At 38.7% G+C, this 18,920-nt stretch overlaps 1 protein-coding gene across 1 annotated transcript; it reads left to right on the top strand.

Moving 5' to 3' along the window:
- The first annotated feature begins 329 nt into the window (after positions 1-329).
- On the top strand, positions 330-13,005 carry LOC124137458 (NEDD4 family-interacting protein 1-like). The gene is made up of 7 exons (XM_046503754.2): positions 330-475; positions 2,601-2,697; positions 5,692-5,822; positions 8,737-8,800; positions 9,230-9,354; positions 9,814-9,880; positions 10,494-13,005. The coding sequence occupies exons 1-7, from the start codon at positions 449-451 to the stop codon at positions 10,589-10,591; spliced, it is 609 nt and encodes a 202-aa protein (XP_046359710.1). The 5' UTR covers positions 330-448; the 3' UTR covers positions 10,592-13,005.
- The last annotated feature ends 5,915 nt before the right edge of the window (positions 13,006-18,920 follow it).

The following is an 18,920-nucleotide window of genomic DNA, read 5'->3' on the forward strand; positions in this document are numbered from 1 at the left end:
GACATCGCCTATACTATCACTATAAGTCAACACAAGGCCTAAAATTCTTCATTTCATACTGCTTTCGCCCTTGGGTTTCATCACAAGCGAAGCATATATTGTATCTAATTGATGCGATTTCATTTACATTTGTAACTTATGTAATAATTTCATCTCTGAGATATTTTGCAAACTGTCTGGACCACTTATAAATGATTAAATATCAACATATGATAAGATATGTTCACGTGCTTCGTCATGCCAGTTTGCTGAGAGCTGGGCCGGAAGTTTAGGAAGCTCATGCGCAACAGGGTGTGAAACTGTATACAATAACCAATCAAAAGGCTCGTTACAAAGGTAACAGGGCAGGTGCTTGTCGCCATATTTGTTTGTACTTCGGCAGTCTGACGAACATCGTCAATCTTGAAGTAATATTTACGGATCAAGGAAATCGAGATCCATTTTCAAAATGGAACGAAATGTTAGATATGAAGTGGTAAGTTGTATTTCACGACACCAAAGTAATGTAATGAAGATTTAGCGGATATGACTTTGGATTTCTTTCGATGTGGTAGGCCTATCCACATTTGTGACAAGTCAGAAAACCCATTTGACATGGTTCAGACTGTTTATCTCGATCTGTTTATCTTTGACTAGGCATCACCTTATGTGCTTCGTTGCTTGCTGTATTTGACGTTAACATGGTGACAATGCATTTTCAAATAAGTTAGTTACCGAAACAATGTGAATGTGTACAAACCCGAGTTTGGGCAGGTCAGGGATAACAGATCGGAGTAAAATATGTCATTCGGAATATATCTAGTAAATAATCGGAGTATAACGATGAATAATTTACGATATTTAAGTTGGGAACGTCACTCAGATTCAAAAACCTTTTGAAACTACTAGACTGGGTTGTCTTTTATCGTCATTATCCAAAACAGAAGAAATTTTGTTTAACATCAGTTATTACGGGTAAGAATAAAACATTAGCTCATTGGAGCACTCATTCTGACAAAACAGTTTTAAGAGAAGAAATATATAATCATCAACTAGGATGCTGACATGTACATAGAAGCTGAAACATTTTTACAGTTATATAGTTAAAGCGAAATCATAGTGGAGAATCCTATATAATATTTATATTATAGAGAGCATTTGGGTGGGGTCTGACTATTTCCAAAGAAGTCTGAAGAAATATTTATATGATTTAGCTTTTCGTAAATCTTTTGGCAGCAAATTCCAGATTCTGGTGGCGTCATAAGTGAATGAATTTAGCAGAACGTAGAAGTTGTTATTTAGGGATATTATGTGCCAATCTGTGCCAATATCCATGTTGTGTGTGGGCTAGATCCATCAGTGATCATGTCACGGATAAACACAGATCATAGTATGGTAATCCAAGTATTACCCTTTCAGCACACTATCACAAACTATTTCATAATGTAAAAATTGGCCCTATAATAAGATTTAGCTTATTTAGCTAAATCTGTTTGTGGTCAGCTCCACATAATAAATACTAGTAACTATCCCCTTTTACCATTTGTTTACAAACATTCACTTTTCACAATACCCCGCTAAAACAATGCTATAAATACTCCTCATAGCAACCATACATCATTTCTTCCATGACGTCACTACCCTTGGTCTTATGACGTCACAACTTTTACCCCCTAACCTTCAAGTCATCCTACAACACAACGCCTCCGGCGATTAGCGATTTCACCTCTTCACCCCCCACCCAAAACCACCCCAATTCAGGTTGTGCCTTCTCCACAGTGAAGAACATCATTGTATCATGAATTATCAAGTTGTTTATAAATGTATCGTTCTTATTGCTGTTATCTTATTTCAATAAATTTGGTACAGTGGGCATGGTGCAGTTGGGGGATGCTGGTGTGTGTACGATACTTTAGCTGCCTGCTAGCTACAGCATGTACAGTGGGAGCCAAAATGCTTATCGCCTCCGCCTGCATCATCCACGCTCTGCCCATTATATCCCACAAAACATCATTGTTAGTTAATGTTTTTTCCTTCTAAGGTAGTCTGAACATAATCATCAACATATTTGGTGGTATTTTATACATATGATTTTGAGGTGATGTTTGGTTTTTTTATTTTCAAGTAGACAAGTTCTTGAAAACATTTTTGGTTCAAAGTTTCAATTTGTTTCCATGAACAACAGAATAAAATAAATATGTACAGCAGATACAACAACTGCACTAATCACCAAAACCCAGACTTTTTTCCAACTGATGGTAAATGTGTTGGATATGTACTCTGATATCGATAGTACACATGCATAAGTGTATAATACTGTGATATGAGGTGAACCCTCAACTGTTCGTTTGGTTGAGAAGCCAGTTATTGCACACTTATCATCAATGCTTAGTTACACTTGAAAGAATTAGACACATTCAATTGAAAAAATGAAAAACTGTTAAAAAGGTCTTGTATGCTTTCAATACTTTTTTGGGGGAACAGAATTTTTTAACATTCTAACTTCTTACAATCATGTTCTATTTTGCTACTTCACCGTAAACAACTGGTAAATAATCAATGTGCCACGACATGTAAAGTGAGCCATTTTGCCCATCGATAATCATCACCTTTCCTTCTAGTTGGTTGGTGAGGAGGAACAACTTCCAGCTCAGCCAGTTGCCATGGCGATGGTAATCCCTCCTCCCCCGTATCAGGAAAATACTGTATCTCAGTCAGGTGAGTATTTGATGACAATGGAATTATGACAGGTCAGCTCCTTCAGCTGATTTCATTCTTATTTTCCATTAATCATGTCATGCTCAGTTTCCATCATGTACTTTGTGATGCATTTCATGAAATAAGTTAAAACATAATTAGTGGTGATTATGAAATAATTATGTTACATTGTTTGATTCGCCCTGATGGTGACCCTACACTGACCAGTCTGTTACTCATGTAAGAAAATATTGATTGTTTTCTTAGATCAGTGTGGGGTGAAACATCATTTGCTATCTGCAGGGATGTGAAATCTCCGCGGAAACGCGGAAAATCGCGTTTTTTAAAACAGTAGTCCTCGGGAAAAAAACATCTTCCGCGTAAAAATTTAATAAAATTTAAAAAAAAAACACTCCAAAAAATATGATCGAAAACCGGACAATTGGCGCGGATTGTCCTGTTTTCGATCAGAGCTTTCACAGCTTAGGTTTTCGGACATCATACGTTTTCTGTCACGAATACTTGCACTATAACGTGGGGTGTGGCGTCACACAGAAATTGTAAATACTCAGAGTCAGCTGATGGCTTGTTTTTAAGATAAAGTTGTCTTTTAATCCTGTAAGTGAATGAGATGTTTTACAGTTGTTCATGTGATAAGCGAGAAAACTATGAATGTTTCTTCAGCGTCCAAAACCCCATGTCATGGGGATATATGTTGTATTAATGTCTTATGTTTGCAATGGAGTTTTGTTTTTTTCATCAAAAGGTAAGTACAAGGTAAGTTTTTTTCAATATGCTTCAACATGGGGAAAGGGTCAGACATTGCATGCTTGTGACAGTTGTCCTGGGGGATGGGGGTTGAAGTTTATGGCAGTATTGCTCCCAGACCTGGCGGGTTGCCAGGTGCGCGAAAGCTATGCCCAATTTTATAAAAGTACTGATATAACTTCGAAATTTTACTGCATCTGCCATCTTGTTTATTTGACTTATTGACTTTGGCCATTGACTTATTACATTTCTTGGTGTGAATGTTGTCCAAACTGCACGAAATTGCTTAAAATGCAATCAAATGTTTTAAAAATGCATTGTATTTACTAATGTATAGTAAACATGGTCAAGCAGTTGAGACTCAGACATAGAAACAGTTGGTAATAACTGTTAACCAGTGCTAGACGTCATTGGTCATATCCAACTAGTCCACAGCTCATTCCTGACTAGTGGTTTTAGTTAAAATAACTAGATAAGGTGAAAAAACAACTACCCAGTAGTCCCTCCTAAATTAAAATACAATAGTTACCTTGTTTGATGCTGTTTGTGCATTGGCATGATTATGTTTGTGTTTGTTATAGCCATGTGTTACTGTGACAGTGTACCTTTGTGTACAAAAGCTTCAGTGGCCATCAGATTCAGTTGCTGTTGTGTGTGTATAAAAGCTTTCATTCATGGTATAATAGAGTTGTACACGTTGTGGCAGGCCCCTGTCTCAAGGCTCAAAGTGATTATGTTTATCATGCATGTTTGGATCTACTATCAGCGTAAAAACAGAAATATGTTTATGCTATTATCATGGAAACAATGAACATATGATAGTATGTTAGATTGTTTGGAATAACTTTTATAAAAGTGTAGAAAATGTCAGCAAAAATTCCCAACTTGGAAATGTAATTTGCCACATCATTTTCCTACAGTAATAACTAGTTATTGCTTTGCAAAGATGACTTGCATAACAGGACCAATTAACAAGGTGAATCTTTATTGTTTATTTCGACATTTTTGCATTGAATGAAATGTTAACATACCTCTCAAGTTTACAAAAATCCTAATTTTGAACACCGTTATGTTCTCAATTTGTCTACCAAGGACATTTTAGATAAATGCATGCATGGACTCCTGACACAGTACTCATGTTAAATTGTTAATATACTGAAGACACAGTATCTGATGTACAGGGAGATCTTACAGCCTTGGATATGTACATACTTGTCCTTATGTTGTCGAGTCTTAAGGCCTAAACATATTGTTGGGGTCCCCTTACTCATGCCAAGGACACAATACTTAGGGTCCGCTGGAAGCACAAATAGATAGACCCTGTTCTTATCATTTGGACAAGTAGCTTCTCCCACAAAAAGATTTGCAGGGGTATTAAAAATGGACATTTTCCTTCTGTTCATGCATGATGTCGTTTCCTGAGCAGAAAAACACACAATATTTCTTCAGCCAACATGGCACATGGATCACTGTAGATAGGTCTAGTGGTGGACTGGTGCCTTTTGATATAAACAAAGTTTTTAAAAATTAATTTTATGAGTTTCCATGGTTACACTTTTGGCCTAGGTTGGAAATAGCAGTATTTCTTGTTTCTGGAGCAGATCTTGAAAACGTACAATACCATATTCGACGTAATAAGCGCCAACAGTGATATTTGGTGATATATTGGCTGGTGAACAATCCCAATTAGCACCACTTCCGATTAATCGATGTACACAAGACTTATTTATTCGCGTATAATACACACTTGTGTGTTATGCATCCTTAATTATGGGCAATTAAATTCTGGGAAAATATATCTGTCATACATAAACATTTCAGGCTGTCACCATAAACCACGATATTTATCTTTCACCAAAATAATAGTTAGTAAGAGCCCCCTATTTCTAATTTTGAGAGCGCCCTGGGCACTTATTACGTTGAATACAGTATTTCTTCACCAAACTTGGCACATAGATGGGTCTAGTGGTGAACAGGTGCTGTTTGATTGTTTTGTGATTTGTTTTAGTTTCAATGACAATTGTCATGTCTTTATTTAAGACAAGTATTTTCCACCATTGTGGCAGATATGGAATACTTTGTACCCTTGTGTAAATAAGTTCTATGTGACTATTTGCTCTGCTTGAATTATGCTGAATTGGATTTTACGGTAGAACAATGAATTTAAATGATCTGGACTTGATACAACATTGTTTCTGTTTCCAGTATGTATTTGATGTTGAGACCTGCATCTTGTTCTGTTTTCAGATCCTGCTGTGTACGGGGAGACTAAGCTGCCATCCTACGTGGATGCCACAACTCTACCGTCCTACGAGGAGGCGGAGAGGACAAAGCAGGAGGAGATCCAGAGGCTGGACGAAGAAGGACAGAGAGACCCTGTACGTTACGGCAATAGCTGATAGAATAGGTCCCTCCAACCACAATAGCCCCATGTACATTCTGAGGAAACTTTGGTGCTATCTATCTTGTGTTTGAGCTACAAGGGCCAGGGGGATAGCCTAGTGGTTCAGGTTCGATTGACCCACATGGTAATGTGTGAAGCCAATTTCTGGTGTCTCCTGTAGTGTTCCTGGATTATTGCCCACTCACTCACTCAATTGCCGTAAGAGTCCGCTTAAGAGCATTGGGTTGTATGGCTGATTGCATGTCATCTTGCTCTGATAGTTGGGATCATTGCTCAAGCTATCGCTCCCTGGGTTGTCTGGTCCAGAGGACATTATTACTAGGCTGCTGTTATAATGTTGAAGTATTAATGACTGCAGGGTTAAACAACGTTCACTCACTCATTCTTTCCTGAACAGCAAACAACATGGGGAACAGGTGCCTGTAATGGCTGTATCGACATGCTTCAACATGTTCAAGGTTTGCGCAGGCTTAGAAAGACTTGAATTTAGGACTTCAGTCTTGAGAAGGCCTCATATTTTATATTATCCCCCACCCCAAAGAAGTTGGCGGGGGATGTTGAAATGGGTTCAGTGTGTGCATTACTCAGAAACCGTTAAATATTTCTCTACGAACCTTTGCATGTCTATCAGACTCATGCTGAACTGGTGCCTTTTGCTATTTAGGAATTTTAGAAATTTATATTTTTTACATTTCCCAGGCAACACGTTGGACATAGAAAACAATAAGGGTAGGGTTCCATTCCAGATGAAATTTTCCACATCTATCAGACACATGCTGAATTGTTGCCTTTTGCTATTTATAAATTTTAGAAATTGTTTTAGTGCTGCAATTACGCCATTTACAAAAAGGTCCAGTGAATATAGTTTTTGATCTATATTGTATAAATTATTTTTCCTCTTAGAGTGTATGATGACATCATGTAGCAAGAGAGTTGTCTGTAGATGAATCCATAAATGACACTGTGACACTAGTATTCTTGAATATTATTACAATGTATTTGGATATAGAAATGGAGCCATACTGGAACTTGATCTTTTCTGTTAAACGTTTTGCTAGCTTTTGCCCCTTAATAACTGTAAATAGTCGAGTGAACTTTTTACGACTTTTATGTCGTTTTCTTCAACTTCTTATTCCAATGATAGTCTACCTTCAATTTCACACAGCCACTAATAATAGATGTCTTGGCATTTGCCATATTGGGTTTTCCATATATTGCCTTCAATAAGGAGATCCCCCTTCAAAGTCAATGAAAATTCATATATCCCATCTGTACTGCGAGGTGAGGCTTATTTGAACTTTATTTGCAGAAAATATATAAGGAAATCAGATAAAGTTGGCATTTATATTAATAAAATTATTCTAGTAATAGTGACTGCCTCCGTGGTCTAGTGGTAGAGCGGAAGGTCCGGGGTTTGATCCCCGGCCGTGTCATACCTAAAGACGTTAAAAGATGATTCTTGTTGTTACCCTGTCTGGCGCTTGGCATTAAGGGGCTAAAACAAAGACTGGTCGGCTCGGAGTCAGTATACTGTGTCTGAGTGGGGTAATCATGTTAAACTGCGGCATGGTATCTCAGTGGGCTAGCACTATAAATCAGCATCAGTCCAGACTAGTACAAGCAGCCACACACACACACACACACACACACACACACACACACGTGCATGCACGTCGCTATATAAGTGCAATAATCTTGGACGCGACGTTTAACCCAATTTCACCTCACATCTAGTAATAGTGTAATAGTTATTTTGGATGAAATGCGAAGTTTCACTGTCAAATGTCGGTGCCGGGCTGGCTTTGAAATGTTTGACAAGGATGTGAAATGTCCCCTACATCCACCCCCACCCCCACCCCCACCCCCAGTACAGCTCCCTGTCATTACACCCTCATTCTAGGTTAATAGTCGGTATCCGGAACTCCGCTTCTAGAAAGCAATATCAGGGATTTATCTGGAGTTGCTGAGAGGCGGATATTCGGCCCAAAGACTGCAGCAAATGACAGTAAAAATTCCCCAATTTATTTTGAATTTCTCAGATATTTTGACGACACTTGACCATGTTGACTGTTCTTCTTCCTTGTATCAGCTATTTAAGGTCAGTACTCTGTATCCTGTACATACAGAATAATCATTGGAAGGTCCTTTCTTTTGTTTATTGTCATTATTTGGGTTCCTAGACTGAGTACCCAGTGGAGGGTGAGACACTTTGTCTGTCATGACTCCAGTCTTCAATATGGAAATCTCATGTTATGGTGTTTTTACCCACTCACAAGGTCTTGTCCCTACGATACTAGACAGTGTTATAGCTTATTGTTTGCACCAGCTTCCTCGTGTACATTTCACGTTTTTCACCGTCCAATTGTGGGGAAAAAGCATAGTGTGAGATAGGATAAGTTTAAAAATGTGTAAATTTTACATTAAATTGTATATTTATGATGCTTATCCTGTCTCACACGCACAGTGCTCTCCCTTCCATCCCCACATCATAGCTCCTCTAGCCTGACAGCTCGCAGAAAGAGAATGATGTGGCAGGGGCAGTCAGGTGATTGGTTGGTGATAGGTCACAACGCACAGGATTACAGTATGTGACCCATTTGTTTGGGTGGTGACCATGGCGATGCTGGGATGTGTTTGGGAGAAAAGCTGGAAACTTTGCTCAGTCATGTTTTCAAATGCGGATCAAAAGAAATCCATAATGTGTGATACAATATGAATAAAATACAGAGTTTAATGTAAACTTTACAATTTGCAAAAGTATCATATTTTCCCTATATGTCTGTCAAGGGCACTCCCAGATAAATCCCTGAATGTACTCTCGTCTCCGGGTGTCTCAGTTAGCAGCTCAGATGATGGCTTTCTTTCACAACAAACTTTTTTTGTTTCAGACTCAGGACCGATTCACGGACATGACAATTGGAACGGATGGCATGTTCATCTGTACTTTTGTCAGTGAGTAATATTGTTCTGTGAACATATTTTACCTTGCTGATTATCTGCAGAAACCCATTGAAACAGACCCTTTGTTTCTTTCAACCAGAATCTATTTATTCAAATCAGTGATAATCATTTTATGAACAAAAGGATGTGTGTTTTTTTTATATGTTATGGTAGTTGAGAAACTAGATTTGTGAAAAGACTTTTGATTATTTTGTGTATGTCAACAATAAAGTAGGTAATTAATGTTATTGATCATTAATATTTAACAACATTGTTCTTAAATATAGGCCAGCTGTGACAAAGGTTAGAGCTGAAACTGCTGTTTGAGGATCACATAGCTGACATAATGATGACATTTTAGTAATGTATATCCATAAAAGTGAAGGAATTATGGGAGAAAGTTGTATTTCAATCTCAGTGTGGCCATGTTGATGTTGTCAGTTGCCTTCCTGTTCAACTGGATCGGCTTCCTCCTGTCCCTGTGTATTTCAAACACTGTGGCAGGCCGCTGTGGTGCTTTGGCCGGCCTGGGACTCTCCATTGTCAAGTGGGTCGCCATTGTCAAGGTATGTCACACACAAAAACAAGACTTTTTTTTAACAAATGTTATGTTAAAGGGACGTGCTATATTTTAATAATGTCATTAAAATCAGATTTTTTTCTGGTACAAGATCTCTGCATAAACATGAACATCGATCAGATGTCAGATTTGTAAAATGGAAGCACACTGGTTTTCACCTTCAGCTTTGAATTTTTTTATTTATAGCCTTGAAAAGTCTTAAATTTTGAGTTTGTATAAACCATGGTCATGTTACATGGTATCACTTGGTTGATGTAATGAGTCAGTCGGGATGTAAATGGTTTGACAATATGGCTGAAAAATCTTGCTGAAGAGATTACAACTTTTAGATGAGAACAGTGCATTGGTTGGATGACATGTTTCGTTTATGAGGGGAGTTTTTCCAGCTTCCTGACATATGTGAAGCTTATTCAATATCCACTAAAGGGACATAACTCTGTTACAGCACAATAACTGGGCGCAGGACTTCGCATCTGGGGACTCATGGTTGTGGTGGATCCTTGTCATCTGCGGTGAGTGCACACATCTCAATATAGTGGTAGATACATCTCTCTATTGTCTATCCAGAGACTGTCATATAGAAAGTAAACTGTGAGATTTTGTTCCCAACCACCTATGCTTGTCATAAGAAGCGACCTCCTCCGAGTTCTAGCGGAGAGTTGGAATATCTGTGGTTCAGTCCTCCCTGGCATCATATCAAAAGATGACACTTGTTGTTTTCCTGTCTGGTGTTCGGCAATAAGGAGTTAACACAAGGACTCGCTCAGAGTCCGTATAATGTCTCTGGAGTGGGGTATCTTTTAGGCAAGCACGAAAAACCGGCGTTAGTCTGAACTAGTACAATTAGCCACACGAACACACACACTATATGTCGCTATATAAGGGCCAAACTCTTTGACTGCGACATTACCCTCCATTTCACTCCACACCATACATTAATGTGACCGTCAAGGATTTGTGGAATTCATTTTTCATCATCTGTGACTACAGGGAAGTAATACTTCCCTGTGTGAGAGTGACCTTCTGTTCATATATTAGCCAATGTTAAACATGGTGTAATTCAGATGACAAGAGAATTCACATGCAATGTGATTGATAATTTAGTGACATTTTCTACAATTTCAGGATTTCTGCTGTTCATCAGAGGTTCAATCCAGTATGTGCGGGTCAAATACGAGTGGAATCGGGTGGCTGGCCACATCCGACAATACCGCCTCATTTAGATCACTTCTGCACACAAACGGGCATTCACGGGACGTGATACAGGATTTGCAGTCACAACAGTGCTTGTACCAAGGATAGTTATTCCATGTAAAAAAAGATCCTTAGATTGATTACAATGAGAACAGATATCTATTGTGAGTGCAGATCCAGTGTTAATTGAATTGAGAAAACTATACGCTTGATCAATGATATTATTCATTTTTCAATTGAAAGCCATTACCACATTTGAATGAGGGATTGATAGTAACTTTCAGTTGGTAATCATGATAAGGTAATCCTTGTATAATGTTATTGTGTACATGTGGTTGTTGTGTATAGTTTTAATTTAAGTGTGCTACACCTGAAATAGATACTGCCTAAAGTTGAATGTATACTGTCCTGAAGTTACCTTGTTTTGATCACCTATACAGACATACATTTGATTATGCTGTCAAGGGCATGTGTAATATCTGTTTCAGTGTTTATTGAAGGAAGTTGTGTGTCGGTGTCTAAGAAAACATGAACAACTTTTTTCGTTAATTCTAGACTTAAGTTTATGATGCCTTCAGCTACTGTAATGGTCAGGTGGAGGTATTTTCCAATACTCAATTTGTATAGAGTAGTCTCCTGCATTCAGCTGAATGTGGTTCCCTGTTTCGGAGTTAAAGGGGTTTTAACGGTATGTATATATTGTTTTGATTATATGAGACTTAAATTTCTGCTTTGAAAGTAGTTGATGCTTTCAGTGTGTTTGAAAGCTGAGATATTGGTCTTTCATGGGTGTATACATTTGTTATATATTTGTGGGATATTTGTAAATACATGAAGTGACACGCGTAGCTCTTTTTTTGCACTCAAGTCAGAAGTTTTTGTAGAAACACTTGCTTAACAAGACAATTCAAATGGAATATTCATAATTTTAGTCCCATTAGGAAGATTAACATTGTTGTGTTGACTAGAGATGAAATTAAGTCCCAAATACAGCACTTGTATTAACGTCTTGGCAAAATGACAAAATATATGAGCCTTTTGCAGGAACATATATTGTGCAAAGCAGTATTACATTGAAAATTATCCATTTCAAGTTTGATATAGCTTTATGTATAACAAAATACCATTGCTTTGTATGAAATGTTCGATAGATTGTATTAGAATTTAGTGAAATAGTTTTATCATCGAGAATTGAACTGTCAAGAGATGTATGATTATGCGTTGACATAGAAGATGTAATGCAAACTAAATACACAAGTATCTTTCTTTTGTGTGTTATTTTGGAAATGTATTGGCTGTGAATGTACTGTTGTCTGTGTCTTAGACCACAGCAGCTGTGACAGTTGTGTTATTGTTGATGCGGCTATAAACATTATTCACTCACTCAAGACCACAGAAGAAAATGGGGTCTCGATACCATGGGTAAAACCCACCAAGGAATGTTCATTCAAGTCATAGCAATATTCATGTTTTATAGAATTTAGGAAATATGAGAGGTGAAAAAATGGTTTTTCGGTTGTTAAAAGGTTTAGTTGCTCATGAGAGGCAACTGTGGTCCAAGTGTTCTCATTCTGAAGACAAGTATTTGGGTTTGTCTCGGTGCAGTGTGTGATGCTCATTATTAATGTCTACTGATGTGCGATGTTGATCCAGAAATGTTGCAAGCAGCAAAACAGTTAATCTCCTCACTCAAAAAGAAATTTGGGATTAGGAACCTCAATATTCTCATACATCTGGATCAAAATGTTAGAATATGTTTCATATTCACAGTTGATGTTAAAGATATCTCAGACAACGATTGAAAAAAAGGAAGCAGCATTGATCATACACTGGGTTTACTTATAAGACCATCTTTCCAAGGAAAGTTTGGTCCATAAATTGATTTCATTTACTAAAGCCTTGTTTTCTCTGAGTTAATTACCCCCTTCTGTAGTCACTACCATATTCATGCTTGGGGGGTTTATGACAGTGGTGTTTTCTCTCATGCTAAGGTGAACAAAGAGGCAAGATCCTTCTCTCACTGTAGTGGGGATTTGATAGTGTACGAAATAGGTTGTCATACAAACAGGTTTGTGCTGAAAAGAATTACACAGTATTCTGTACATCAAAACCACTGTTGCTAATCTGTTTTTCCTTATTTCACCTGAAAGAATTTGTTTTGAAGACAGCAGATTATTTTTATTCAGAGGAATAATATGAAATAATTGGAACAGTGATACATTATTAGCAATTAGTTTTCATTGCAACAGTTTGAGTTGACACAAATTCAAATCTTTTAATTTTTTCTTAAAATAATTTTTTATTCTAAAATGCCTTTATGTTTTGTTTCAGATGATTGAAATATTAATTTGGAAGGTGGGTGTGGTAGTGATGGTGTACTATGTGCTTCAGTTTCTGTCAGTTTTGTCCATTTCTATCGGAGAATAAATAATACTAAAATGTTCACCATGGCTATTTTTGTGTGTGTGGTGGATTACACTATATTTCCACAGTCAGTATTGCTCTGGTCAGGACTTGATCATGTTGAGTTGGCTGGATGCCAGAGGTACCCTGATATGCTCTGCCCCATGGAGGTTCCGGGGTAGAGTAGGTTACAGGTAACTTATGGTTATTGTGATTTGAAACTTCTGATTTGATAGCCAAATCGCCACTGAAGCTGATATGTCTACAAAGTATCTCTTTTTTCCATCCTTGGACATGCCAGAAACTATGATTGTAGGCTCGCCCCTAATATGTTTCTTAGTTTGTCAACATGATATCCGTGCTCATGGTTTTCACCAAAGTAGCAAACGTCTGAGATCTGCATCTCTCGGGAGGCTTTCCTCCCACATTGAGCTAACACACCATGAGATGACTGGGATACTGTTATACCTAACTCACAACATCCTTCTTGAAAAGCAGTTGAAACTACCTTAAAATACTCGCATCCCAATCCAGTGGTAGGTAGTGTCTGAGATTTGTTTTAAAGTCTGTGGCACCTTATCAAAAACTGTTTAATATGCTGCTAGTGAACATGTTCCTTCAGCCATCTCAGTAGGGCCTCACTTTAAGAAATCACTGGCAGCAGTGGGTATCATACAATACATTTGGGTTTTCCATTTGTTTCTTTGGAATTGGAATAAATATGAAGGTAGACTTGGGGCGGAATATCGGCCATAAGCAGATCTGGATAAAACCCTGTATACTACTCAAAAGAAGTTGAAGAACACCCTAATGTTTCATATGAATATAATTAATCTGACATGGCAATATTCCACCACCTCAAAGAATCCCCACAGGATAAACCTGCAATGAGTGAGTGAGTATGGTTTTACGATGCTTTTAGCAATATTCCAGCAATATCACGCCGGGGGGACATCAGAAATCACACATTCCACCCATGTGGGGAATCAAACCTGGGCCTGCCGTGTCGAGCGAACACTGTAACACTAGGTGAGGTGAGGTGAAATTGGGTTTAACGTCGCGTCCAAGATTATTGCACTTATATAGCGACGTGCATGCACGTGTATGTGTGTGTGTGGCTGCTTGTACTAGTCTGGACTGATGCCGATTTATAGTGCTAGCTCACTGAGATACCATGCCGCAGTTTAACATGAATACCCCACTCAGACACAGTATACTGACTCCGAGCCGACCAGTCCTTGTTTTAGCCCCTTAATGCCGAGCGCCAGACAGGGTAACAACAAGTACAATCTTTTAACCTCTTTTTGTATGACGCGGCCCGGGATCGAACCCTGGACCTTCCGCTCTCCGGGCGGACGCTCTACCACAAGACCACGGAGGCGGTCACTGTAACACTAGGTTACCCTACCACCCCTAAACCTGTAGTGAGTGATTGTTGGATAGCACAACAGTTGGCAATATTGCACCTGCATTGTGACTGCTCTTCATTTATAGTGTCATGAGGCAAACCAGAGATTGAACGCAGGAATGACAATCTCAGGGTACGACTGATACAGCATTTCAAAAAGGTGTATCCTCACAACACAAGTCGTGAAGTGAAACACATGCAAGCAGACTGACATAGGTTGAAACAAGGAGCTGAAACACATTAAAGTGGACTGACATAGGTTGAAACAAGGAACTGAAACACACATGAAAGTGGACTGACGGATTGAAACAAGGAGCTGAAACACATGAAAGTGGACTGACATAGGTTAAAACAAGGTGTTGAAACACACATGAAAGTGGACTGACATAGGTTGAAACACACATGAAAGTGGACTGAAATAGGTTGAAACAAGGAACTGAAACACACATGAAAGTGGACTGACATAGGTTGAAACAAGGAGCTGAAACACACATGAAAGTGGACTGACATAGGTTGAAACAAGGAGCTGAAACACACATGAAAGTGGACTGACATAGGTTGAAACACACATGAAAGTGGACTGAAATAGGTTGAAACAAGGTGTTGAAACACATGAAAGTGGACTGACATAGGTTGAAACAAGGAACTGAAACACACATGAAAGTGGACTGACATAGGTTGAAACAAGGAGCTGAAACACACATGAAAGTGGACTGACATAGGTTGAAACAAGAAACTGAAACACATGAAAGTGGACTGACATAGGTTGAAACAAGGAACTGAAACACACATGAAAGTGGACTGAAATAGGTTGAAACAAGGAACTGAAACACATGAAAGTGGACTGAAATAGGTTGAAAAAAGGAGCTGAAACACATGAAAGTGGACTGAAATAGGTTGAAACAAGGAACTGAAACACATGAAAGTAGACTTACATAGGTTGAAACAAGGAACTGAAACACATGAAAGTGGCTGACATAGGTTGAAACAAGGAGCTGAAACACATGAAAGTGGCTGACATAGGTTGAAACAAGGAGCTGAAACACACATGAAAGTGGCTGACATAGGTTGAAACAAGGTGTTGAAACACATGAAAGTGGGTGACAGGTTGAAACAAGGAGCTGAAACACACATGAAAGTGGAGTGACAAAGGTTGAAACAAGGTGTTGAAACACATGAAAGTGGACTGACATAGGTTGAAACAAGAAGCTGAAACACACATGAAAGTGGACTGACATAGGTGATGTGAAATCTCCGCGGAAACCCGGAAAATCCTGTTTTTTAAAATAGTAGTCCTCGGAAAAAATCATCTTCTGCGTAAAAATTTAATAAAAAATTAAAAAAAACACCCCGAAAAATATGATTGAAAACCGGAAACCGTCGCGGATTGTCCTGTTTTCGATCAGAGCTTTCACCAGCATAGGTTTTCGGACATCATACGTTTTCTATCACGAATACTTGCACTATATCGTGGGGTGTGGCGTCACACAGAAATTGTAAATACTCAGAGTCAGCTGATGGCTTGTTTTTAAGATAAAGTTGTCTTTTAGCCTGTAAGTGAATTAGATGTTCTACAGTTGTTCATGTGATTAGCGAGAAAACTATGAATGTTTCTTCAGCGTCCAAAACCCCATAACATGGGGATATATGTTGTATTAATGTCTTATGTTTGCAATGGAGTTTTGTTTTTTTCATCGAAAGGTAAGTACAAGGTAAGTTTTTTTCAATATGCTTCAACATGGGGAAAGGGTCAGGCATTGCATGCTTGTGACAGTTGTCCTTGTGTCTGGGGGATGGGGGTTGAAGTTTATGGCAGTATTGCTCCCAGACCTGGCGGGTAGCCAGGTGCGTGGAAGCTATGCCCGATTTTTTAAAAGTACTGATTTAAATTCGAAATTTTACTGCATCTGCCATCTTGTTTATTTGACTTTTGCCATTGACTTATTACATTTCTTGGTGTGAATGTTGTCCAAACTGCACAAAATTGCTTAAAATGCAATCAAATGTTTAAAAGATTTCTGGGGGGGCATGCCCCCAGACCCCACTAGACTTTTCCTCTTTTGTCCGGAAAACCTGCTCACATCCCTGTGGTTGAAACAAGGAGCTGAAACACATGAAAGTGGCTGACATAGGTTGAAACACACATGAAAGTGGACTGACATAGGTTGAAACAAGGAGCTGAAACACACATGAAAGTGGACTGACATAGGTTGAAACAAGGAACTGAAACACACATGAAAGTGGACTGAAATAGGTTGAAACAAGGAACTGAAACACATGAAAGTGGACTGAAATAGGTTGAAAAAAGGAGCTGAAACACATGAAAGTGGACTGAAATAGGTTGAAACAAGGAACTGAAACACATGAAAGTAGACTTACATAGGTTGAAACAAGGAACTGAAACACATGAAAGTGGCTGACATAGGTTGAAACAAGGAGCTGAAACACATGAAAGTGGCTGACATAGGTTGAAACAAGGAGCTGAAACACACATGAAAGTGGCTGACATAGGTTGAAACAAGGTGTTGAAACACATGAAAGTGGGTGACAGGTTGAAACAAGGAGCTGAAACACACATGAAAGTGGAGTGACAAAGGTTGAAACAAGGTGTTGAAACACATGAAAGTGGACTGACATAGGTTGAAACAAGAAGCTGAAACACACATGAAAGTGGACTGACATAGGTGATGTGAAATCTCCGCGGAAACCCGGAAAATCCTGTTTTTTAAAATAGTAGTCCTCGGAAAAAATCATCTTCTGCGTAAAAATTTAATAAAAAATTAAAAAAAACACCCCGAAAAATATGATTGAAAACCGGAAACCGTCGCGGATTGTCCTGTTTTCGATCAGAGCTTTCACCAGCATAGGTTTTCGGACATCATACGTTTTCTATCACGAATACTTGCACTATATCGTGGGGTGTGGCGTCACACAGAAATTGTAAATACTCAGAGTCAGCTGATGGCTTGTTTTTAAGATAAAGTTGTCTTTTAGCCTGTAAGTGAATTAGATGTTCTACAGTTGTTCATGTGATTAGCGAGAAAACTATGAATGTTTCTTCAGCGTCCAAAACCCCATAACATGGGGATATATGTTGTATTAATGTCTTATGTTTGCAATGGAGTTTTGTTTTTTTCATCGAAAGGTAAGTACAAGGTAAGTTTTTTTCAATATGCTTCAACATGGGGAAAGGGTCAGGCATTGCATGCTTGTGACAGTTGTCCTTGTGTCTGGGGGATGGGGGTTGAAGTTTATGGCAGTATTGCTCCCAGACCTGGCGGGTAGCCAGGTGCGTGGAAGCTATGCCCGATTTTTTAAAAGTACTGATTTAAATTCGAAATTTTACTGCATCTGCCATCTTGTTTATTTGACTTTTGCCATTGACTTATTACATTTCTTGGTGTGAATGTTGTCCAAACTGCACAAAATTGCTTAAAATGCAATCAAATGTTTAAAAGATTTCTGGGGGGGCATGCCCCCAGACCCCACTAGACTTTTCCTCTTTTGTCCGGAAAACCTGCTCACATCCCTGTGGTTGAAACAAGGAGCTGAAACACATGAAAGTGGCTGACATAGGTTGAAACACACATGAAAGTGGACTGACATAGGTTGAAACAAGGAGCTGAAACACACATGAAAGTGGACTGACATAGGTTGAAACAAGGAGCTGAAACACACATGAAAGTGGACTGACATAGGTTGAAACAAGGAGCTGAAACACATGAAAGTGGCTGACATAGGTTGAAACACACATGAAAGTGGACTGAAATAGGTTGAAACAAGGAGCTGAAACACACATGAAAGTGGCTGACATAGGTTGAAACAAGGAACTGAAACACATGAAAGTGGACTGAAATAGGTTGAAACAAGGAACTGAAACACATGAAAGTGGACTGAAATAGGTTGAAACAAGGAACTGAAACACATGAAAGTGGACTGACATAGGTTGAAACACACATGAAAGTGGACTGACATTGGTTGAAACAAGGTGTTGAAACACATGAAAGTGGACTGACATAGGTTGAAACAAGGAGCTGAAACACACATGAAAGTGGACTGACATAGGTTGAAACAAGGAACTGAAACACATGAAAGTGGACTGACATAGGTTGAAACAAGGAGCTGAAACACACATGAAAGTGGACTGAAATAGGTTGAAACAAGGAACTGAAACACATGAAAGTGGACTGAAATAGGTTGAAAAAAGGAGCTGAAACACATGAAAGTGGACTGAAATAGGTTGAAACAAGGAACTGAAACACATGAAAGTAGACTTACATAGGTTGAAACAAGGAACTGAAACACATGAAAGTGGCTGACATAGGTTGAAACAAGGAACTGAAACACATGAAAGTAGACTTACATAGGTTGAAACAAGGAACTGAAACACACATGAAAGTGTCTGACATAGGTTGAAACACACAGGAAAGTGTCTGACATAGGTTGAAACACACATGAAAGTGGTCTTGTAACAAGGTGTCTGAAAAAAGGTGCGTATCCGCACCTCAACCCAATATGCAATCAGCCAATCACATCTGTCATGATTC

This window comes from Haliotis rufescens, unplaced genomic scaffold (assembly GCF_023055435.1).
Source record: "Haliotis rufescens isolate VD_foot unplaced genomic scaffold, xgHalRufe1.0.p SCAF_7, whole genome shotgun sequence".
NCBI classification, from domain to species: Eukaryota; Metazoa; Mollusca; class Gastropoda; order Lepetellida; family Haliotidae; genus Haliotis; species Haliotis rufescens.